General features: G+C 39.2%; 1 protein-coding gene across 3 annotated transcripts in view; it reads right to left on the reverse strand.

Moving 5' to 3' along the window:
- Window positions 1–24,735, reverse strand: part of SENP6 (SUMO specific peptidase 6) — a 90,807-nt gene extending 66,072 nt beyond the window's left edge. The window contains exon 1 of one of the 3 annotated variants that reach the window (XM_056342870.1): window positions 24,639–24,735. In XM_056342870.1, the coding sequence (XP_056198845.1) occupies window positions 24,639–24,720 (82 nt within the window). In that variant the 5' untranslated portion in view covers window positions 24,721–24,735. Of the gene's footprint in view, window positions 1–12,317; window positions 12,506–24,638 lie in introns of those variants that run through there. The other 2 variants (XM_056342871.1, XM_056342872.1) reach the window with 2 other exon arrangements.
- Window positions 24,736–26,091: the final 1,356 nt, after the last annotated feature.

A 26,091-nucleotide genomic window follows, 5' to 3' on the forward strand; every position in this document is an offset into this window, starting at 1 on the left:
GCATGGATTTACCAAGGGCAGATTGTGGCCAACCAACCTAACTGCATTCTACAGTTAGATGGCTGGCTGTGTAGGTAAGAAGAGAACAGGTGTTGGTTTTCCACAGGGCCCTTACAGCCAGACTAGAGAGACACAGACTGAGTGAATGAATGAGAAGGTGAGAAGAAAACCAGCTGGACCATTCGGGTCAAAGGATGATGACTACCAGTACAAATCCAGCTGCTAGCACCCCTCAGCCATCAGTACTGCACCCAATACCATTTAATGTCTTTGTTAATAATGTGGATGCTGGGACCAATGGCACTCAGCAAGTTTGCAGGTGATACCAAACTGGGGGAAGCAGTTAATACACTGGAAGCCAGGGCTGCTATTCAGAAGGACCTGACAGGCTGGAGAAACAGGCTGACAAAAACCTTATGAAGTTCAAAAGCAAATGTGAAGTCCTACACCTGGTACCAAACAACCCCAATGCAGCAGTGCAGCCTGGGGGACAACTGGCTAGGAAGCAGAGGATGCGGGGGTGCTAATGGACAGCAAATTGACCATGGGTCAGCAGTGAACCCACACGGCAAGGAAGGCCAACATGACATACTAGAAAAGTTTAGACAGCAGTCAGGAGAAGTGACTCCTTCCCTCCGTATGAAACTGTAGCCAGAGTACTGCACTCATTTTGGGTCCTCTGCAAAGGAGATACAAGGAGAGGTTAAAAAAAGTGGATTTATTCAGCCTTCAGATGCAGGGAGGGGAGTCTTCAACTGCCTGATGGGAAGGAAGAGAGAATATAAAGCTAAACTCTCCACAGAGATGCACAACAGAAGGACAAGAAGCACTGGACACAAGCTGGAACAAAGAAAATTCCAACTCAACATAATAATTTATTTTTTATCATGATGGTACTCAGGAGTGGACCAGGTTAACCTGAGAGGTCATGGAGACTGAACAAAGACCTGAGCAACCTGCTAACTGGGCTTGGTTCGGACAGGAGGTTCCAACCCACATGCTTACAACCAGCAGTCAAGCAAAATCAGTGGCTACTCACAGGTACGAAGCATCACCTAAGGTAATTGCACCACCATCACACACACTTCCAAAATTATGTACCTCAGTCACTTTTCTCTCTCTCTGAGTAAGTCTGCCACCCTCTCAAACTTTCCAAACAAGTAACGTAATTTAAATAACATCAAAACCAGGATCCAATAATAAAGGGGGAAAAAACAAACAAAGAAGTCATTTTTTTCATCTCTAGTATTATGAATATATATAATTCTCTCCTTATATAAGACCTCTATTGCTAGACTGGAGATACACTAACAATTCAGAAGGGAAGAAGAAGGTTTCAGTGGTTTTATAGGGAAGATAATACAGGGAAGATATTCCTATTTGATAAGAAAACTGGAGGATAAAAAGTTAGGATAGGCTAGGGACAATTTTTGAGCTGCCAGTTTACTCTTAAAGTATGAAAACATATATAAAGCTAACAAGCCATTTCAAGGAAGATGACCAAGAATTCCAGAATATGATTTCCATGGCAAATCAGTACATGATAGTAATCACACATGATCTCGAAGTCTGAACACTGGAAGAATTTATAAGATAAGCAAAGCACAGCAGGAAACCTTACAGTATATTACGCATCAGTATATTATGCATCTGATTTGCACACTTCTGATTTTAGACAGTTATGCACCATGGGATCCATCTTCATAAAAAAGTCTAAGCTTGTGCAACTGACAATGCAGCAGCACTAAACGGCAACCTATTTTTAGGAAGTGTTGGAAGGCAGTCACATACAAAACAAGATTAATAACCCAGCCCAACTACCTGGAAATTAGGCAACCAACATTCTGAGAATGTTTCCAGGTTTGCTGCAATAATTGGAACATCAGGTTGAAATAAAGCACTGTATCTACATACAAAAAAGAAAAAAAAAATCAACAATTTCTATTATTTAACACTTCTGGATTTATCCTGCAAACTTTCAGGGATGATGTCAGATAGATACTATCCCCTCTATAAAATTATACAGAAATTAAAGTCCAGTAAGGTTCCATAACTTCTACATGAAAATAACTTGCAAACATATGACAGGAGGAGAAACTCTTAAAATGTAGTTAAAGCAGAAAAAAGCAAGACCCTTCTCTGATGTTGTCAATTGTTAAAAATTCACCTGAAATGGACAGCAACAAAAGCACACAAAGAAAACACACGACATCCTCAATATAAAACCTCAATAATTTGGTCAAATGGAAAAGGCCCATCTCAGACAATTCTGAGTAAGGAAAGGATGAAAGGAGGATGAAAGAGTTAGTTAAAGTCTAAGCTGTGAGAAAAAAATGCATTTGACTTTCTGTAAAGGCCAAAGACCTGCATTTTTCCCTATTCTTAGTGACACTGACAAGCTTTCATACCCATATGAGAGAGCAGTCAGCTGGATTAGATTGCTGATATGGCTGAAAAGTAATACAGACCGTCTCCACCAACACTTGCCCCCCCACAGGATTAGTTTTCTGCCGATTTCGTTCCTTCAGCCAACTTGCCATGAAGCCAAAGAAGTGCAGGTGTTGACTCAAGCAAAGCTGTGAGCACACTGTCTCTGGGAGGGGTAGCAGGTAGGACTGTCACTGAGCCTGGCTGTGTCATAAATCGCTGGCACAATTACTTGCACGGCCATACAGTATGGCCCCATACATGTGGACTGCTGTTAGAAAATGACCCTGCAAATGCACATACAGTTAAAAATCACATAAATCATGTCTGTTTGAAAAAAAGAATACTGGAGAAATGCAACACTAGTACAGGCGACAGCCTCCTGCTCACACTAGATACATCATATACTTCAACTCCCTTTGCAATTAGAGGTATCAATGCAGTGAGGCATGATGTAATACAACTACATTACTACACTAAAAACACAGAAATCTTTATAATGTAAGTATCAGACTTCACTAGACCTAACAACGAGTATAAGGAACACTGACAACTGCTAACTAAACCACAGTATGCTGAAATTCACTAAGCAGGCTTTCTTTTTAAAAAGCTAGAAAAAATAACTTTACCATCCCTGGAAAAAGAAAAATTTATTTCAGTAATTACTTGTAAAGGTACTGAAGATGAAGAAGTGCTATCAATCAACTAATTTTTAATATAACAAAATAATACAAGCTAGCTTGCTAACTGCACCTAGTTATGAACCTACTTTTCAATAAATATCACTCGAAAGACACCCAACTTCTTAAGAGACCATTCAGCAACTGGAGATGAGTTTCAGCCACCTTTATCAAAACATGAAACTCATGCTTACCTTGATCTATCAGCTTTTTCTATCACAGGGCAGTCGGTCTTTCTTCCAAGTAAGAAACTGTGCCTTAGCCATCTAACAAAGCCTTTGCTAGATGACAAAGAAATTATTTACTCCATTAACAACATATATATATATATATATTTTGGTAGTATTCATTGGGTAAATATTCAGAGTCAGCTACAACACATCTGCCTTATGGCAGAATTAGTAATCTCAGTTAAAGGTTTACTGCCCCACGGTGCCAGGTTTATGCAGTTATAATAACCCGGACCAGCATAGTCCAGAAGTTCACTTTTGAAAGTTTATCCCCAATTGTAAAGAATCCTTAAATTGCCTCTTGAGCAGTGAGCTTCGGTAGAAATAAAGTTACAATGGACTCCAGTAAGGGTTTCTAAATGAAGAGAGCCTCAGAAATTACAAGGGCAATTGTAAATATGAAACCTAACATCTACTGCATAGTTCAAATTCTCATCTAATGGGCACTTGAATAATCTTTCTGTTAGAATGTCGTATTAAATTCTATCATCAGCAGGATATTCATATTTTGCTAAATGAGCCATAAAAATCAGACACGCAAAACAAACACAACATTATATCCTACAACATTAATAAAAATACATCAGTAGAATGAATTTTAGTACAAGTGAAACAACTGTATGGCAATGGATAAAAACATTCTCATGAAAATATTTTTGCAGCTGTTTCTTACAGACATAAATTTCTATGATTACATAATGTTAATCATGTCATATAGTATTATGTTGTACCACACCAGAAAAATATTACTGGTATTTATCATTCCTAGAACAAACAAACAAAAAAACCCACCAAAAAACCAAAACCAACCAAACAACAACAAAAAACAGAGAGACTCTGCTCCAGCTTATATGGTCTGAGAACAAACAGAAAACCAGGAAGGCTTTGCAAAGAGTTTCCAGATCATCACTGTTTGTTTATAATCAAGATTCAGTCAAAGATATCCCAAATTCACTGTCTTTCACTCCAAATTATTCTTTCATAGGAATTACTGGGGGACACATTCAGAAATGTTTCCTTGCCTCGCGAAGCACTTACAGCACTTCCCCGTTAACAAAAACTTTTTAAAGGCCTGCTGACCAACCTGGGAAGAATAACCACAGCCTGTTAATTTACTCCCTCCAGTCTCCAGCCTTCACCATAAACTTCTTCTGTGCACAAGTTAACCTGTTACTTAAAATAATTGCATTTCCCTGGGCAGAATAAAGCTGTTGTTATACAAAAGCATTTATTCTGAAGTTGTTATGTACTACAGCTTAACCTGACTTAACAGCTCACCAGAGAGAGAAGAAAGGGGGAAATGTCCTCTTCCTCTCACATGCAAAGTCTGTCCGATCTCCCCATTCGAAACCATTGTCCTGTCTCGCCTGCTTACCCTTCAACAAACAAATTCAACAGGTTTGGCAAAGCACCAATCTGGCAAGACAATACACATCAAATTCAATCTCTTTGGCAATAAACTGGTAGGTGTCAGGGGTAGGGGACATTACAAGACACACCACCACAAGGGCTGGGGGGTGGGGAGGCTGGGGTGGGGGAGGCAAAGGGGGAAGAGAAGCAGACCCTTCTCCTCCACCTGCAGTAGTGAGGCCTAAAAGCAGCACAGCTGCAAAGTGTAACTCCTTCTAAACAGTAACATTCTGTTAGTCCCTATGCTCAAACCAGTTAATAATTTTAAGCCTTGCAAAGAGAACCAATAAATAGCTGACATGCAGCTTTGCATCCAAAATGGAGTCGGAGCATGGTAAGATAAAAGCAGCAACGTCACAGTTCCAGGCTTCAGGGAATTCATACACCCGATTTATCATTATCTGTACAAGACAATAGCAGCACACCTTAATCATTTTACTATTCTTTGGATATTTTATTTGGAGAGCATTATTTCCAAATTTTATATCCATGCTGCAAATTACTAGTGTAGATTAACTAGAAAACATCAGTACTCATGCATTTCCTACAATACTTTTAATAACCAACTATCCTCATAGTAGAGCATAATCCCTTCCACAATTTATTTAGAAGTTACTCAAACAGCAGCATTGCCAAAATGCTATTTCTTTAACTCATAGCAGACATTACACCATAAATAAAAACAAAACACCTTCTCAAAAGTTATTTGCTCTTAATCATTCCTGTTAGCTACAGTACCCAACCATTAGCCATTCTGTATTCTGATTTATACTAGACTGTAATTCAGAGACTGAATTCCATTTGGCACAATCCCCAGTTTCGTGCAGGGAGACTACACCATACAACAAAGTTAAGTAAGTTTTCAGTACTTTTACAACATTCAACTGAAAGTAATCAAAAAACATAAAAAAATATGTCTATGTACTAATGAACTACTAAGCTCTACTTACAACATGTTAGTTCTCAAAAAAGCTTCCAACCTAAACATGTGTCACTGAATTAGGCAGTGATTTAATGATTAAAAATACACCATTTGAATTTAACCCATTATTTAAGAACTGGTTATATTTTCCACATTTTCTAAAGGAAATGAAACTTCGTGGCCTCAGCAGCAAGATTAAAAACATTTATTATCTTCTATTTGTGAATGATCAGTGAAAAAAAAAAAAAAAAAAAGATTGCCAGGTGATTCTTTTTGCATTACAATATCCATCAACACAGGCTGCTAGAGCACCCACTAGAGAAGTAACAATTGCTCCTGTGAACATGACATTCATAGGCAACTGACTTGACCAACACAAGACACCAACTTTGACTTCACCACAGCTTGAAATCAGCTTCACCTAAAAATACTACATATGCTAGGCAGTCGAATGCAGTAAAAGAAAGTTCAAGAATATATGCTTTTAAAAATTAAATGTGTAAGATAAAATTACCAGCAGGTTTAATGCTATATAATGAATAAGACTAGTAATATTATTACTAGTGCTTTAGTTTGCTTCACTTTAAGTAATCAAGCACAGAACATCCGTTTCAATCTAGAATATGCCTGCCTTAAAAATCCTCCAAATTGAAACCAAATAGGTGCTGAAATACATGCCAAAAGAAAAAAAAAAATCCCAATCTGCTTTAGCCTCACCCACACCCCAATGGAAGCGCATTTTAGAACAAAGTTAAGAGAAGAATTACATTTGCCCTTTTTTCCCAAAAAAGGAGTATGTTCCCTGTATCTCTACAGCCTCCCGCACCATAACAGCTGCATTTTTATTTATCTTCTTTTCTCAGTCTCCTGCAGGATCTTAAGCTATCTTGTACAATCTTGCACTCTTTTATGCAACACACACACACAGATGGAAGCATACACTGTCCTGTGTACCAAGTCCTCCAGCAGCATGCTCTGACCCTGGAATGTTCAGCCAGTTAGTAGCAAACTAAACCATGCTGAGGAAATACTAAAACCTTCACTTCAAGGACACTAACTTTGACTTCTCTGTTTTATGGAAGTGGGCAAGTTTCACAAAATTTCTAGATATTTGTTTACATGTGAGATCTCTAGGCCTCTGCAAACAGAATGGTTTAATAGCTGTTAGTGGGAAGAGGTAAAATGATGAGAGATGACTCAAAATCCCCTCATAATCTTATAAAGTAATATTTACAAGTGATGAGTTTGGCAATTAGTCTCAGATTATAGGACTTACTTCAACACAGAACACCTTGACACATCTCAGTTATCTCAAGAAACACAGCTAAAACTCTATAGAAAAGGTGAAGTCTGATACTGCACAAAAATCCATGCAGTCTTCCAGAAACAACAGTAATAAAAGCCAAAGTTGTTGTTGAAACCATTACAATAAATAATCCATTATGTTTTATCCTTGTACATAAAACAAGAAGCAAAAGACTAAAATACCCAAATAGGCTTATCATAAAAGTATCTGTGCAAGCATGACATTTGCAAAATGTTGGTTTATGCTTGCTATCAAGCCAGATATTGACATTATTACTTATGTTATTACTATTACTTTTCTATTTATAATTACATAAAGAAGAGAGTAAGGATCTCTTTTAGAAACACTCCCAATTTAAAATTTTTTGGGTGACTAAACCCCAGAATTTCTATACTTTTTGTGAGGAAAGAGTGGTGCCTTTACTATCAAATCCAGGTGCCAGAAAATAATGAACGAGGCATCCCATACAAGACAGTTACTCTTTTCACCTGAAGCTTCTGTGTCCCACTTTGTGTAAAATTATTATAGCAGCAGCTACTTAGGAAAAACTACCAAATAATAAATGCCTCCATAATAGCAAATCAGAATTGCACAGATATGTTTTTCAATTCAGAAAGCCAAGGACAAGCCTGGGCTCCTAGAATCCCACATCTCAAAATTTTAAAGGTGGTGATGATATGGTAGAGGACTTGGACACAGGCCCTTGTTTTAGAACATGCTACCAAGCACATTACAACAAATGTTATAGAGCATTAATAGCAGATAAATTAAGTTTATTTTTTGTATCTTTCTACACGCCTTAAGCAGCATTCTGCCTTTTTAATACTTCATGCCACCTTCACCCAAGTTCGGCTGGCACATACAAAAAGACAGTAAAAAGATAGTTTCAATTTGACTGCTGAGAAATAGTTCTCGACAAGTGGGTTTCACTCTTAGAAAATAATCTGTCACTGAAGTCAACGAGAAGGTTTCTTATTCTTAAAACCACTGGGAAGGACAGCTGAACAAAGGTCTGAGAAGGCATTTACGCAGTACTGGAAAGACATTCTGAATGGATCAGAGGACTGGGAGCCATAAGCAAGCTATGAAAGAGTCGCAAATTTCCCACTTTCAGATAGAAAACCACTCTCAAGAAAAAAAGAAGAAAGGAAAAAAACATGCGTGGACATTGATGGGACTGACAACAATTCAACAGCGCAAAGCACGAGTTTAGATTATGACAAAAAAAAGACACAAAAGAAGGTGAATAATACCTGAAGCATCCCCCCATTTTCAAGCTAATATCTCCACTATGTCATAAACAAAGTGTCAGAGACTGCTTCAGAGACAATTACAATTAATAATTAAATTTCACTATTAAAAATAAAGAGAAGTCAGAGCAGGTAGAAAATTTTCAAGTGTTCTATTTGAGTATGAACTCCAGTCTGCCCTCCTAATTTGTATTAGTCCTGTCAGAGATTTCTCAATATGATTAAAAGATTGGGGGGGGCAGGCAGTGGGGGGAGGGGGAAAGCCCCACACAAAAAAAAGGCAGGAAAGGCTTCAAATGGCACTTCAAATGGCAACTCTGTCTACACAAATGCTGTGTGTTTCTGTACCACTCCAGAACCTTAGCTACCTTTAAGAAAATGTGCAAGTCTACAACCCTTGCTTTGGTGAAGGCAATTCTTAACACATGAGCTGAGTGAAAAGCAAAGCAGTCTCTAGAATCCTCTGGCATATAACTGTCAAGTTTCTTCTGCTGCTGCTAATAATGGGTAGTCCACATAGTTTTCTCTATCATTATCAGGAAACCTGTAACCAAGAAAATGCAATGAAAATTGAGCAGATTCCTGCCATGACTGCACTGAAATCTCTCCGCAGCTCTGAAGGTAGAAACTGGCAACATTCCTTAGAAAGGAGATCCTCAAAAAGAAAATTCAATATTGGTTCTCAGACATCAGGAGACTGAAAAAAGAAAACAGGAAGGAATAAAATGTTTCTTCTTCTTGAAAATACATGCAATTAGGAATACTTTAAAGTTTGACTGTTGTCTACTGCATAAACATAGGGAAACTTTAAATTTAAGGCTGGAAAAGGGAAATTACAATTTCCTTGCAACTCAGTATTACCCAAGGAAACAATATAACAAGAGTTACCACAATTTTTCTCCAGAGGAACAGTACTCTCTATTCCCACATGCTGAACATCCCCCAATCTAAATCCAAACAGATCTGCCTATCATTGCTTTGTACTTTAGCTGTAACTATCAATCAAAAAAACACAGGAATTCCTGAGGATGGATACCTCCAATCACTAAATCTCTACTAATCTAAATCTGAAAAGAATTCCTATGCAACAGGACTACTTTGTTAGTATGAATTAGCTTGAATTTCTGCATATTCTGCTTATAACTTTGAAACCTTACTGTAGGAAAGTAAATTCCGAAAAGTTTTACTAATTCCACTTGCAAACTGGCTTCAATAATAAAAATAAGGTACTTTCCACACTTCTAAAATCTAACAGTCCTGACATTTCAGGAAAAGTAAACATGCAGGTTATGCATACCAGTGTATATATCGTGTTGGCATTGCTCCAGAATGATAGCTAATGTAGCTTTAAAGAGTCAAACATTATAGTTCTAGGCATATTTTTCACATTTTCCATTAAACAGTCTACATAACAACATAAAAAATGAAGCCACATTAGATATGCAAAACTGGACAAAAAACATGTACGGGTATGAATCATGGTGTTCAAGAACAACATTACCAGAAAGGCAACAGATAAATCACCCAAGGAACACCCTCTCAGAAAGACCATTTTGGTTTTATTGGAGAATAAAATAATAAAAATATTTTAAAAAAGCACTTTAGCAGCAGAATGACAGCCATATTTCTTCATAGTAACATCTGTTACACTAATTGAGAAAAAAAGTAGTATCTTACTGGACTGTGGAATCAAAACCTAAATTCTGAACAACTATCATACTTAAACGCAATTAATTTCAGTTAACTATGTTCATCTTAAGTCTGACTGATAGTCAACATTACCATGCCAACACACATACAGATACAGGTACATATTTAAACAACACAGTTTCCATTAGACTGAGTTCAATTAGTGACAGATCTAACATCCATTTCGCACATGATTTGTTTAGTGCATTGATGGCAGGGAGGGACAGAGGACTACCCCACCTTAGCAGCCTTTAATGTAAGGCTTCCAAAAACATCAAGTAAACAATTTTTAATTGCTGCTTACACAGACTTCAACTGAGCCCATGAAATATACGCACACCAACAAGTTATAGATATAAATCCAGGCTCATGCAATAGAAGTTGCCGTATTTCCTACTGTATACACTTTTATCCCAATTTTTGTCCACGTTATACTTGTCTCACAAGTCTGGCAGTCTCGTCCTTGTCTAGCCTTCGAACAATGGTGGTTCTAACATCATTAGATTGATTGAATGTATTGTGTACATTTCCAAATTACAGATTGCCAAAACCCCCACATGATAGATATATATATTCTATGACCTTACCTTTTCCTATAATGCCAACATCCCTAATAAGAACCTCTCAAATAATATCTGAAAGCCGCCTTCTTCCTTTGCTTCAAATCAGTACCAAGTTTACCAGCTCTTACAAGATCTGCTGTAGTACTATCAACCCATTTTAACTTGGGCCACCCTCAGAAATTTTTTGTCACCACCATCCACATTAGGCATTCTTCACACATGCATGCACACTCTCACACTCTTAGGGTTTCCATCACATCATCAGTCCTAAAATTAACACAACCCCAAATAATGGGGAAATACAAAACCAGCTGATAACTCAGTTCATCAATCATGGAATAGTGAAGCTTCAAATGGTGATGCTATCCAGTGTCACACTGGTTCTGCTGTTGGAAAGAGATCTTTCTCATAAGCAAAAACCCTGTCTTTTCTTAGCCACCTGTCCAACCAGCAAGTAGCCAAGGTGCACACAGAAGACAGTGACCAGTCATCACCCTGACACTATTAGTTGTCTGCACAAACCTCACTATGCTCTATGGAAAGAGTTCAGGAAAAAATGGAGTTGTCTGCATTTCACCACCAAACACTTTAAAAGGCAGAAGGCAGTAATGTGACAGCCCGTATTAACTAGAAAGTTTCTGAACATCAGAATTTCAGATTAATCACTCAAAACAACAAGCAGTATTTTGTTCACACAGTACTTCCCAGTACTTCTACTTCAAAACATCCAGGAATTAAAACCAAAACCCAGCATCCTGAAGCAAGAGAAAAGCTGCAAGAGGCATGTTCTGTTTAACAGTGGTACTACAGAACCTCCAATGCTAAACTTATCCCCGACTTGAAAAACTCTACTTATGAGGAGTAATTTATTTCATTAACATAGATTTTTTTCTTCACTATCATCATGGTAATGTAGCAGAATTTAGCAGATTATTGGTCTATGTCATCAGGGTATGTGCTCATAGCAATTTTGCAAGACTACAATAGCAGATTTTCTTTTACTCGGCAAAACTATATAAAGGCTCAATAGTTAATGATATTCGAATTTCAGGAGACTTTTTGCATTGTAATTAAGACCTTTACAGTGACAAAAAAACTCATCAAACCCATATATCAAAAAGATTATTCGAGGCTTTATAAACGCTAAAGGTTTCTTTCAGTGGCAGCTGATAGATCCATAGTCTTCGTATCACAAATGTAAGCGCGATCCCCCTCCCAAAATTAACCTCAGTCCCAAACCTTGAAAGGAGCGTTTTAGAAGCAGACGAGACTCATTTTACGGTGGGGGGAAAGGGTAGGCGCTAGGCCGGGGCCTGGGCGCAGGCTGAAGGCAGGGAAGTGCGGCGGGGAGGCGGCACGGCAACCCTCGCTACCCCTCACCTCGCACTAACCTTGCCCGCCGCCCACCAGCCCACCGCCCCGCCGAGAGAAGGTTCCTCCCGCTGCAGAACCGGCCCTGCTGCACCAAGCCCAGGCTGCTCCCAGCGCTCCGCCGCTACAAAGGAAACACTGCGCTTCCAAAGCCTCCAAACATTAACAGAGAGAAAGAAAGAAAAAGAAAAAGAAATCAAATCACCCTCACTAAGCCCTCCCTCAAAAGCAGGTCTCTTTTCACCAAATGAAACCACCCCTTACAGCACCCACCCTTCCCCCACCACGAAGCCACCTCTCATTGTCGTCGTCCCCCAAAGGGGACCCATTCCCCCCCCCCCCCCCCCCCCGATGCACACACACACGCCCGCCTCCCCCGTTCCCCAGTCTGTACCGTGCCCCTTACTGGTTGCCAGAAGGGAAACGCAGCCCATGGGCCACATTCCCCCCCTCTCAGCCATGCACGCACCTTCCAGAAACAAGCTGTCTCTGCAGCCGCCGCCGCCGCCGCCACCGGCCATCTTCCTGCTGCCGAGCCGCGCTCCCTCACTCCATCGCCCAGAGGGGCGGCGGGGCCTGGCCCTTCCCCCGGCCTGCGCGCTCCGCCGCCCACCCCCACTGCGGAAGGCTGGGTGACCCGCAGCGGCGCCGCCGAGGCCCGGCCCTCTCCCGCTCCCCACTCCGCGCGCACGGCGGCCCGGGCCGCGCTGCCTTCCGGCCGCCCCACAGGAGGAAGCGGCGGCAGCGCGCCCGCTCCTCCCTCACCGCGTCCGCCGCCGGCAGCCCCCCGAGCGGCTGCCAGCCGGGCACGGCCCAGCAGCCGCCGATGGCGCCCGGCGGGGCAGACGGGCCTGGCCGGGACTCGGTCGGAGGCGCCTCCGAGCACACGGGGAGGACGAGGAAACGGAGCGCGCCGCGCTGCCGCCCCTCTCCGCCGTGAACGGCGCGGCGGAGCCTCACCGGCTCGTCCCTGCCGGGACCCCCGGCACCGCCGCCCGGCCGGGCCGCCACCGGCACTGGGGGCTGCCGGCTTCCCCGGCCCCTAGACGGTAAAATGGCCGCAGCAGGGCTGCGCCCGGTGCTGCCTCGGGCTCTCCCGCTCCCCCCTTGATCAGCTCGGAGGCAGCAGCCTCGGGGAGGCGAGGAGGTGGATCGGCCTGCGTAAAATGAATGGAGTTTTAGGAGCGCGGGAGGCCACGGTACAAGGCCGAGGCCCGGCGGTCTCTCACCTCGCTCACGCTGAGGCAAAAGGCCACAAAAGCCTTACAAATTCTTACAAAACATAAAATCCTTCTGTTGCCTAATAAAGGCGTGTTTGAATCCAAAACTGGGATTCTGCAAAATGTACAACGTTGCTAAGCCAAGTATACAGAAATTGCAAGTCATGGTCTCGGGTGTATTTGACTTCAAAAAACCGGTTTTGGCATGTAAGGTTTTACATTTCAAAAACCTTTTCTTGTGAAGCCTAAGTATCAAAACCATACATCCTTTAAAAACTGGAAAGTAAATTATGACAGTCCAGTTAGGGAAAACTAGATACTCCTTGCTAGGACAGGTTGCTTCATCGAATTCTACTGACCCCGCTTGTACTGCAGAATTGGAGAATTTTTATATCTAACTTAAGTACCTAGTTTCTAAAATGACTAATCCCTGAAAAGTGAACTTCCAAAAATGTCTGACCTTAAACAATTTGTAGATTGAATTCCTAAATTAGGTAAATTCAAGTACCCAGTGCATATTAAAAATAAAGGAAAACAAAGAATATCCTCTAAGTCTTCTAAATTTGTTACTTTCATTAACGAACTTTCTGTATTGACACCAACCATATTCATAAACCAATGTGTTTAAAAACACTTCTAAGTGACAGCGCTCAGTTTTTACACAAGCAAGAGGTAAAAAGAAGCCGAGGAGAGTGCAGAGCTAGCTTGGGTAAGACACAAGGGACATCAGACAGATCCCCGAATGCTACATCACACCACCAGAGCTAAGGAGCAATTAGAATTCCAAAAGCTGGAACAGTACTGGCAAACCTAGGTATCTCGATCTTCAGAAACTCCTTAGAAAAAAGGCTTTTTCTGAAAGTGGAATGACAAAATATTTTTGCTTCATTAGTAATGAAATTAACTGGAAACATTTAGGAAAAATCGGTGCAAGCTAATTATACAGAAACCAGAAGACCATATGTTTAATAGAAACCTAATATTAAAACTCAAATAAAACCAGAAAAAAGGAAATTTAGAATCTAATTTTCACAAAAGGGCCTACTGTGTCTCAGAAAGGCATTGTCTAGATGAAGGGCTTACTGCATAGGTTATAGCATTAATCCACAACAAAAAGTCCCTGTTGACAGTTGAGACCAGACTGATTCAGGTCTACCCAATTCTTCACAATTTTTTAAAAACTAGGGATTATGAGTTATGATTATGAGTTATTTGAATAAATGTTTGATACACGGCAGTGTGCTAGTGTGCTTTTGTTGGTCAAGTAAAGGCATCAAATAGGGCTTCATAGTCTTATTTTTAGCGAACTGAGGCACAGTATAGATTAAAATACCTTTTAAAGCAGAAGTAGAAATGACAAGGGAAGATGTTACCAATATTCATCTAGATGCATGGTTGATTTTAGATTTTTTGATTGCTGATTTAACATTTACTTTTTGATGAACAAGAGCTGCCCCAAATTTACATGTCACTGCAGTGTTATTTTTTCCTTTATTTTGAAGCTCTTGAAGGGTGCAATAGAATAGTATGCAGTCAGATTTCTTTTTAATTTGTTTTTCATTAAGCTTCTATTAGTAGTCTGTTCTTTAAAAAAAAAAAAGTGTGTTTTTTTTTAATTTGAAAAGTATTTGTGAGGGAATGCAATACTGATGACACTCAAATCTTAGAAAACCTTTAAAGCATCCTCTTAACTTTGCATAAAACTAGAGGCTTTTCTTCATGTATAAGAAGTACCTGAGTGATCAATGTGAATTTCCCCTTCCTGCTGGGAGAAATGATACGGAATTTACTGAGTCGTCTTTCTCTTCTTGGCCAAAATGTATTCTCAGAGTAAGAGCCCAGAGACAAAATGCATTAGATCACCCTCCTGGCCTTTAGCAGCGACTAGAAGTTGACTAGTCCCACTACGTGTAGTTCACACAATCTAAGATCTTGAATTTACAAACACTTCCATGTGCATAGTTCTGTTGGCCCAGCACTTCGAGAGTGAAAAGCTGATTACTTCATTAAGCAATGATGAAGAATTTTTGGTCTGCCTTAGAAATCTAATTTTTCCATCTCTTCCCACAGTGAAAAATTTGTTATTAATGAATATGGCTTGGATGATTCTGTACTGAAATTATGGAAAAAATACATCTTTTTGTCTTTGTATTTCTGATTCTTTCTGATTATTTCTTGTTTCCTCTATGGTTTTTAAGGTTAGCCAACAAAATGGGGATGGCTACTCCATAGAAACACTATTTCCTTACTTAAGGAATAAAATGGAATTGGGATTGCAGTTTTGCAGCTTCTGTAGTTGTGGTAGTGTACGCTACTTAATTTTCTTTACTGCTACATAAATTGTGTATAGACATTTCAGGGAATTTATAGGCACCTTGAACAATTTTTTGTTATTTACAACCCAAGAACTCATTCTTACATACTATAAAATCAATGCTTTTTAACAGTCCCACTTTTCAGAAAATAATGGTTATGGGCTGAATTATTTTTCTCTGTTTTCCACTGTTGTTCTTAGAACTGTTCCTTGAGTGTATTTGTGATGCACAATCTATGTCCTCCGTTAAAAAAACAACAGTTTTGTTGTTGTCCTCATGACTGATGCCTGGTTTTGTCTCTGTGCATTTTTAAAGCAAAATCAGATTTATTTCCTGTGCTTGCAATGTCTTGTTCTTACTATTAAAGCTAGTGTTTTAATTTTAATTTTAGGGATTTTTTACTTGGTATTATTCCAGGATAGTTCCATACTGTAGTTAACTCTTCAGGAACCTTCCTAAATGGAAAAGTACCATTCATCTGTGTGCTAAGACTTAGAATGATACAGCAGGATGTGGAAAAGCTTTTTGTTAAATTTTGGTATCAAAGACAGCTTGTTGAGTAGGTAGTAGGTAACTATGGACGCCTAAGATCGGGACTTTGTCTAAAATGTTTTCTTAACTCCTTCCTTGAAGGAGACCTGTTTTTTAAATCTGATCAGGCTACTATTGTAAAATGCCATATTGTGTTCTTGGAGAATAACTATAGTAAACAAATACCTATGAGGTTTCCTGCTACTCTAATAAACCTTTTGAAAATAAAAATCCCACTATTCATTGCTGTGGCTGTTGCTTAAATATCTGCTGCACTGTCTTAGTCATGACTACATTATAACCACTCAAAAGAGAAGAGTTTTGCTTTAAATCTGCGAGTTCTTTTGTTGGAAAATGAGATGAAGCAACTGTGTTGGGCTAAAAAAATTACAACTCATTAAGCATCAAAGTGAGATCTATAGATATAAGAAGAGTGATTGAGAGGTGTGTTAGTATCGTTAGCCACAACACAGCATTAGATATTAATTTTGGAAACTTTTTTTTTTTTTGGTAGGGTCTGGGCTGCACCTGGAAGGCCATTTTTTCTAGAAGAAGAAAGTAACAGAATTTGGTGCACAGCCCAGAACCATTACATCAGTGACCTATCACTACTCTAAGCAGAAGAGTAGTTACGATCACAAGAAAAAGCAAAACTCTTTATAAAAGAAAATTATTTAAAATGTATGCATGGGATCACACTGAAGAAGAAATGACCAATTATAAATCAAATATAAAATGTTCCATCTGAAAAATTTTGGATAATCTTCCATGGTTTTGATTATTCCTTAGTAATGTACATTGGGTAATTATTTTATGACATATTTTGAGGCAAAGATTGATCTTTAACTAAAGAAAAGCAGAACTGTTGATAGTAGTTTTGTAAGTTTTAAAAGCAGAGCACATAAAAGGCTCAAGAGAATACATCAGATCTGAGATACCTAGAATCTACTTCCCAGTGTATAGTCAAAATATCTGTATAAAAGATATTTCAGTATATTCTGATGCAATTTATCATATTTGCTATAAGTTTCCTGAAACAACTCTTGTTAATCGGAAAGAAAATTTTCCTTTAATACTTTTACGGTGATACTGTAAAGGAAATATGTTTTTGCATAGAGGCTGATGAAATACACTTATTGATTGCAATCCAAGCTTTATGATTAGGCAACAGTGTAAATTTGTTGTCTTCCAGTGTAACTCTTTCATCATTTTACTAATAAGAGCAGAAGTTCTAACTGATTTAAAGGAGGAAAAATAGAAAATGTTTTATTTGTCAACAAAAATAGTATGGCATAATCACGGTAGTCTTTCATGTACTAACAGAAAGAATATAATGAATGCATCTACAGCATGAAATATTAAAATCAAAGACTATGTAATCAGAAAAATAAAATAATAGAAAATTTTACTGTAATAAAAATAAAATAAAAGCACAGCAAGACTCAGGCTATTGCTTAAGGCACGTCAGGCATCCAAAAACATCCAGCATAGAAAACATACTGTGCATATATGCACAGGGTCAGACCCTGTCACTAATCTCTTGCTTTTCAAATCAGTAAGAAATATGCCTAAGTCAACTTCTAAAGTATTTTTAGACACATTTAATAGATGGTTAAACTTTTTTTGTATGCTGTTACACAGAAGTCACTCTCACAATCACACATGAAAAGAAACACATGCTCTTAATCGCCAGCTAACAGAACTTACAGATGGTCTCTCTTTATAATGGTCTCACACCCATCAGAAAAGGAAACTGGTTTGTAGCTGAAAACCTTTGAGATACTTTGTCAATAATCATTACTCTCAAGATCTTTATGTTAGTAGAGATGTCTAATTTAAGCAAGTGCCTATAATAGAAAATATCTAACTGAAATTGTTTCAGCAGGGTCACACATCTTAGAGGAGGATCACCTTTCCCTGCCTATTTCATTAGATACTTATTTGTCTAAAGCTTTAAGAATACTTAGGTTTCAGAGCAATTAAGGCAATCTTTTAGCAAAAGTTATTATGTATATATGCAAATCACATTTATAAAAATAAACTACACCAAGGGCACATAAAACAGCAAATACTAGCCTGTACACACACATATAAGCAAAAATACATACTAAAGCAAAGAAAAAGGTCAGGTTTGTGTACAAGCAGTTGTATCATAATCATAATGAAAGCAGAGGCAAAAAATCACTACATCCCACGTATAGTCAGTGTTCGTGACTTAACTTCCTTACTGCTCATGCTGCTGGCTAAGACACTTCTTACAAATTTGCTTCTTACAAATTCCCCTTCTAACCTGAAGAACTTCTGAAACCTTTTTCTCAATGTACAAAGGAGATTAGAGACCTGGGCTATGAAGATGGATGTACTTCTGTCTCTGTACTTCAGTGGTTAAGTACAGTAGTGTACTCAGTCTCATCTGTGAAGTGGAGCCAGTAAAAGCATATGTAGGAATAACCATACTGCAGAGACTAGAATCCATACAATACAGGATTTGAAAGATGCAAAGAAATAATTTCATTTGTCCTGCATAGACTTAAGTGGTAAAGATTTAAAACATCACTGGCATGTGCCCATAAAAGTCTCAGCTGAAGACTGATCTTCAGGCTCCACAGTGTATCAGAAAGGTGGGGGTTTCTCACATATTAACGTAAATAATATTCTCTACAAAGAAGTTTCTTCTTCTACCTTAATTAGAGTTCACTGTGCTCTTTTGAGTAACTTTTCTATACTGAGAGACTGCTGTTGTATTTCTCAGCCTTCTCTAGTTCCTTCAGTCTTCCTTTATTATTTTTAATCCCTCTAGAGTCTCTTTAACTTAGCTGTATATTAAAGTGGGGCATTTAAAACAGGATGCCATACTAATGTACGTCTCTCCAAAGCGGAATAAAGCAGAATTACTGTCTTTGGCTTCTGACATACTGCGATTCCCTTTAATATGTCCTAAAATATTTTTCAACAAAACCACAGTTAGATCATGGTCAATTTGTAATGCAATATAAACCTCAGGTCCTTTTCTGTACTGTTGTTCCCTAGCCAGCTATATCTCATTTTGAATTAGTTCATTTGATTTTTCCTTCTGAAGTGTATGATTTTCTACTGGTCTTCACTGCATATCGTCTTGCCGATTTTAGATAATTTCTTTTAATTTATCCAGATCACTTTGAACTCTAACCCTGTCCTTAACCTAAGCACCTGTTAGTTACTTGCAACACTGGTGGCCTGGCAGTGAAAATAATAGTAGAATTATAGCTAGGATAAATCTGTGTAGGAACAAGTGCCTCTCTCAGACTGTTAGTGAAAGACTGAGAATGCATTTTTTCAGCCTATTTCCTGGTTCAGTTTTAAGAAGTGATAGACAACAGCGACTAATGTCTTACTAGAGTCAGTGCCACCAGCATTCTTTCCCTATTGATCCTGAATGCCAACCCTTCCAATGAAGATGGACAAAACTGTAGTGTGACATCAGAGCTTTCCAGTGATTCTCAGGAGACTGGAATGAATGCAAGTCCCAGAGATGCCTAAGATGACCCTCCTATCTGCAGAAATCCAGAGTTCTTTGCTCTTCTCAGTCTCTTTTCCACAAGATGAGGAATATTCCCTCTGTTAGAAGGATGTGGATGTCCAATACTTTTTCTGAAGATGTAATTTACATTCTGTAATGGAGTTATAGCCTAACAACACCAGTCCACATGAAAGACTCAGTTATACGTACAGTAATTGTCAAATGGTGGAATGTGTTTTTGGAAGGCTCAAGGCAAGATGAAATTTTCTCCAGAATGGCATGGATACAAACTAGCCCCTGTATAATACCTGTGAAATAAAAGGTGAGAAATATTCATGGAGTAGAGCCTTGGCCCTGCTGGAGTCTGTAGAGAACTTCAATTGGTGTAAACAATATAAAGCCCTGAGATGGGAAGTTAAAGAAATGAGAGTTGTCTCATGTGCTCACAGTTACACTGTACAAGGACATCTCAGTGGGAGAGGATGCTGTAACTCATAGTGATTTGTGATTTCTGCAGTGTTTGTTAACAAGCTCTCCCAATTGATAAAGTGGCCTATCACAATCATTTGTTTTAACTTTAAAGATTCTCCACGTTTATATGCTTTTTTATAAATGGCAGTGTCAGTCATTTGATTCATTCCAGGTGTATATAATCCTTATCATTAGCTGCATGTATAAAAATTAGATTCATCTGATTGTCATTGGTGTATTATTCCTAATGGGTACCATCAGGTCACATTCTTCCTCAGGTAGTCACATGTAGCTGTTAAAAGTAGAAGGGCAAGATGCTAGGAGACAATGAGGTCAGGAAATAGCTGCTACCACTCTTGAGTCCTGTCACAAAATCACTGGCGACCCTATAACACCCCCATGTCTCATAAAAATGTCACTAGTATTGCTGTTGATTTTGCCAAAAGCTAAGGAGATGTTAACTACTATGAGCATAACCAGTAGGTGATTAGCCTGCAAATTTTTACAGGAGTGGATTAGACTTGTTTTGATGTTACGCTTCTTTTCATGCTAAAAATTCTTGAGAGTTGCTTAAGTAGTTATTTCTCTTTTCAGGGATCATGAGGTCCACAGTGGTTTGTGAACATAAGGAAGCATATTACTCACACTGCTTAGTGCTCATTAGAAAGCATTAATATTATAAAGACATTGATCTCTATTTCTTTTTGAGAAAACCCTGTAACTTGTGATTAAATTTGCTTACTATAATATACTGTATTCTGTAAATTTCTATAAAAGGTGCCTAGATCACATGTGTTGTTTTCTTTACTTCTAGACAAAATAAAGATACAAAACCCAATCAGTTTTCCATCAGTTTGAAGATACATGGACTTTGACTCAGGATTTATGGTTGCTAAAACAATGTGAAATTTTAGCAGACTGTTTAAATTATGGTTACCATATGAGGACATTGAAAGTGGAGCTGACCTATTATTGGTCTGTCCTGTTTGCTGCCTTGTGGTATAGAAGCTAAATGTATTGTTTTTCAGCATAAAAAAGTTTTAAAGTGCTGTATCAGTTTTCATCATAAAAATTCCAGACTCTGTACCACCCATAAGGATGAATAAAGATGGTAATCATTCTATGGAAAATCTAGCAAATGAAATACAATCTCCTTAAGTATAGATAATATAATTTAAAGAAAGGAAAATTAAATTTTATTCATTATCCATAAGTAGTTTTCCAAGAGGAAAATCATCAAATGACACTTAAAATATATTGGGAAGAAATTCAATGCTGTAGGGATGTTTCCTTTCTTATTGCATGAAAGTTTGTTGCTTACGTACAGCAGATTTGGAGGCCTTAGAATATATATGCTATCTATGTTAAACTATGTTACAACGCTTTTATGGTTTCTAGTTTGTAGGATCTGATTAACAATGTTTTCATAATTTGGGGTTATTTTGAGTTCTATTATTGTCCTCATCAGTATATTTAATAGCAGCATATCAGCTACCACCTCCTCCTCCCCAGGCAGACTCAACCTTGTTTTCGGAGTATCTTTGTCCCCTCCTATCTCACTTCTCCCTGCGTCTCCTGCAATAAATACAATCATTCAACTTCTTGTCTGTCATTGCTCCAGTTCTTCCCTTCCCTTAATCTGCCCTAAAATCTTTCTCTCTGGCGCTTTCCCTTCATTCAGTTTGTGTTTTCAGCTTCTTTCCACCTACTCTCTCAGTACCAAAATCCTTCCCGTGCTTCCAACAGAGATTTCTCCAACCCTATTCTCCCACAGTTGCCACCCTATTCCGCCTTTTGTTGTGGCTCCCTCCCACTGCTGCTTCTGCTTTATTAGTTTATTAGGGTCCATGATTCATATTCAATAACTGAGGATATTTTTATATAATATATAATTTATATAATTGCTGAAATTTAGCTAGATGAATAAAAAAATCTTGTCCCTATTTCTTGAGTGTATTTTCTTCAGTGCCATAATTCAGTTTGGTAATAAAACACATCTTCTTTTCTTGTATTAGCTAACACATGTCATTTTGTTTTGAAAAATGTTGCATATATACATGTAAGACTGAAACAGAAATGCAATAAATTTCATACTCGATGCAAAGACCCTTAACAAAAACATAATTAATGCAACACAATGTTTGAGATTTTAAGCCAACAAAAGCCAGACCATTTAGAGCTAAGGTTCCCATAGCAACCTTACTCTATCTCCTCCTGTGTCTGTGTGATAGGGTCTTTTTTTACATGACCACATATTGCTAGAGAATGTGCTGTATTATTCCATAAATAGAACATCGGTTTAATAGGTGAGTTAACTACATAAGGACCTACAAAATTATATGTATGTCTTCAAAGGATATTAAATCAGTGTGGCTTGTAGAGGTAGTGTACATTTATAAATACTAGAAGAAATCTTCATGTAAGCTTCAAGATGATGTTACAACATCATTAACATAAATCCTGCCTGCAAGTGAATTTTTGGCATGTTTTTAGTTTCCTAGTTAGGTTTCCCTGCATATATAGAAAATACAAAGGCTCAATAATTACAGGAGGAAAATTATTGGCAATTCTTAAAAAATAATACAAGGAGACTCTTCCGTTTTAAGTGATTATTTTCCAGAGTAGGCAGTTACACAAAAGCATATGGGAACTCAAAAGATGCAGACTTTAGTCAGACTTCAGGGGCTGAAATCATCCTATTTAACTACAAGCACTTAAATAAAGGGGCAAATATATATATATATATCTTCTAATTTCTGCACAACTTAGGGAAGTAGAAGAGCATCTCCAGAGGATGATTCAGTCCTCCTGAGATGTGATTTGTCTTCTGCCTATCTTACTTTACTGACTATAAAGTAGGTCTGGAGAAACCAGTCAAGATTCCTTCCTACTTCAAGTTATTGCTTAAAGTAGGATAAATCCAAGTTGTATTATCCCAAGAAAAAGAAGTGTGATTTTCAGACATTTCTGAGTACCTGATGTGTCTTACAGGTTAGGTGCAGGAGTCCCCCTAGACTACACCTCTATCAGTGTCTAAATCCATGACTTCACATTCACGTGACAATACAAATGTGTTCTTGATTAGATAGGATAACAAAGGACCTATTTTTTTTAGTATACAGAACAGTACAGTGATTATTCTGGGTTAATGTTGACTGCAGAAAGACAAATTATACCTTATTTGACCTAATACTAAAATAATGCAGTCAATAATACCTGATTTATATATAAAGACTGTTGGAAGAACTTTGTATTCTCTGGGTGTGTATTTGAACCACCAGAATGAGTTAACATTGATTCAGCACTTTACATTCTTCAGCTGTGACATTTTTGTTGCAGGACTGTCTCGGAGAACCTGGGAAAGTAGCTTTACAGGCATTGGATAAGGTACCTCAGCATCCAACTCATGAGATTTGATTTCTACTTCTAGACGCTGGGGTTAGGCACCGCAGCTCAAAAGTAATCACACCCTAAGTTTTTGTTGGATCTAGATAAAGGTGACAAAGTTGAGGTCCCTAGTAATATATCTCTACTCTTGAAATCTATGTTTGGAATTGGAAGTGTTTTATATGACACTGAAACAAAACTCTGGCAAACTAGATGGCAATCAGTTAATTTGGATAGGATTTTAAAACAAGAATAATATCAAGGAAAACAAGGAATAACACTGAAGGAAATAATTCTGATGCAAAAGGGAGAATTGTCATCCATTTCCATATTCAGTTTCTTTGTAAAAAAGACTTACAGAGAAGACCTGGTTAATGTTCTGACAGTTGTTAGAAGCTAAGCAGGTGGATAGTTCTGGCATTCAACCACTGTTAGCTCTGAAGAAATCTGACACTCAACAATTAGATGACTGGCAAATCCCTTAAGTATCTGCTTTCCTGTAATAATATATAGACAACGAGACAATGTGTCCAAATAAAAGTGGGTAGCAGTCTGAAATATTAAACAGTTCTCCACAGAAATAATATGAGGAACTACTCAACTAATATCCTCTTTCTCACACGGATGTTACAAGGCAGTAATCGTATTGTGCTATGCTGGATTAAACTTTGTTGGAACTAGCACATTTAGTCGTAAACCATTTTTAAAAGTTACGATTTTTTTTTTTCATCTAAACAAAAAGCAAATGCATGAGATCCTGGCGATCTGAATGCTCCAAGTGAAAATCTTTCATCTAGATACAGTTCAGGAAGGTAAAGTGGGGAAACAGCTCAAATGAAAATATATAAACAACAAATAAAAACAGAATGGGGGAAGAAGCTTGAGAGGTTGAAGGGTGTGACTGCTGTTATAAGTCAAGGCTTTTATGTCAGAGCACAGGCTGAAACAGTTTCTGATGCTTTGAACAGGGCAATTCTTTAAGTTATCTAAGTCCTCTTATACCCAGGGAAGTAAAGCCTTGGAGATTCTCTTAAGTAAATGCAGTAGCAACCAGAACGTTTCACCTCCTTGCCAACTTGTCCTTATACCTTGTCAATATACCTTTAACCTACACTACAAAGTTCACGGACAACAGCACATTATTGCCTCTTCTAAGGCAGGAATAACTGCCGTTCCTCACTCGCTGGGAGAGCAGCACCCACCATCGACGCCCGCCGGCCCCTGAGGAGCGCCATGCGCTTGAACCAGCTGTACCCCCGCGACAGGAACCTCATCAGCCCTGAGGACCCACAGGCAAAAGTGGGGTTTTCTTACCGGGGTTCAGCGTGGTTATTTTTTACAACTTTTTTTCACACGTGGTTACTTACGGGCTTGTAGCAACTGCTTGGTGGAATTTTGAAACGGGACGGCAAAATATCTTTCCTGCATTGCCAACGGAAAGGGCCACATGTCCCGCGAGTGGGAGAAGCTTTGGCGTGTGGGAAGAACCGTAAAAGATGCGTCTGGTCCACAGACAGAAGTCACCTGCCAGGGGTCCTGCTGGTGAGGTAACCCCGAGCCAGCGCCTGGCCGGCTGCCCCTGCCAGAGCCTGCGCCCAGCGGGGAAGAGCTGGCGCCTCAGGACCCCTGGCAGGTGCCCGGGCCCGCCCAACGGCCGCCCCAACGGCCGCCCCAACGGCCGCCCCAACGGCCGCCCCAACGGCCGCCCCAACGGCCCCTCCCCAGCGCCGGCCGGCCGTGCCGCCTGCCCGCCGTGCCGCCGTCGCTGCTCAGGCGCGGCCCGGCGCGGCCTGGGGCTGGTCGCCCTGCGTGGGGCACAGGGCCCCGCACCTGCCAGGTGCGGCCTCGCTCGGCGCGGCGGAGCCGTCCCTGAGGGGAGGGCGCCGGCGCCGCTCCCTCTGCCTGCCGCCTGCTTTGCGCTGGTCACAAAAAAGGGCGAAGAAACTTTCTTGGCCGGTTGTGAAAATGTATTCGCATCTGGGTAAGGAAACGTGGGGTTACAGCTACAGTTAAAATATAGACGCTGTGTTACTGATGGCCGTATTACTCTAAGAAAGCAATTTACAAATCCTTAACACGAGCATTATTTTCATCTGGAGAACTGTCAAGGATTTCCTTTTTTCTTAGGCAATGGGTCAAACCGTGGTTATTTTGCTCAAGCTCTTTGTGACAAACTTCAAAAAGATGACGTTTTTCCACTGTTACTCATTGTGTACAATATTTGTCAGTATACTTGTCGTAGCGCTCAGGTTAATATAAATAAATATATTAGTCTTGCAACACTTATGTTGAGAGATACATATATGATACTAGCATTGCAAATAACACATGCAAAATTTCAATTGCTGTGAAACACTAGTAACCCATGAGCAAAAACTGTACTAGAGGGTATGCTGAATTACCCATAATTTATGTGTACTTGTAAGAATAGCTTACTGCCAAAGCTAAGTGCAAAGAGATAAAGTTAGCTTTATCATCAACATTTGCCTTTCTTGGGTGATGAAGATTTTCGTCGTGCTTTTACGCTACACATTTATTTAAAGAACAAAGTCAAAATTTCTTAGTGACTAAGTATCCTTTATTGGCAGCGCTGGATGCACGGGGGATCCTTCCGCCTAACGTGCATGTCTAAAGTAACTAACTATCTTATATTTATACCATAAAACAATGACTATTCAATTAACGCCTATACATAGTCATTACCTAAACCCGCCCACTCTCGCTTCGTATGTTAATTAGCTTATCAGTCTTTTGTGCTTGTGCAAATTCTTCCAAGAATTGTGGGCCGGGGTCCTCGGGATGTGGGCGATGGTCTTTGGG

Source organism: Falco biarmicus, chromosome 6 (assembly GCF_023638135.1).
Source record: "Falco biarmicus isolate bFalBia1 chromosome 6, bFalBia1.pri, whole genome shotgun sequence".
Classification (NCBI taxonomy): Eukaryota; Metazoa; Chordata; class Aves; order Falconiformes; family Falconidae; genus Falco; species Falco biarmicus.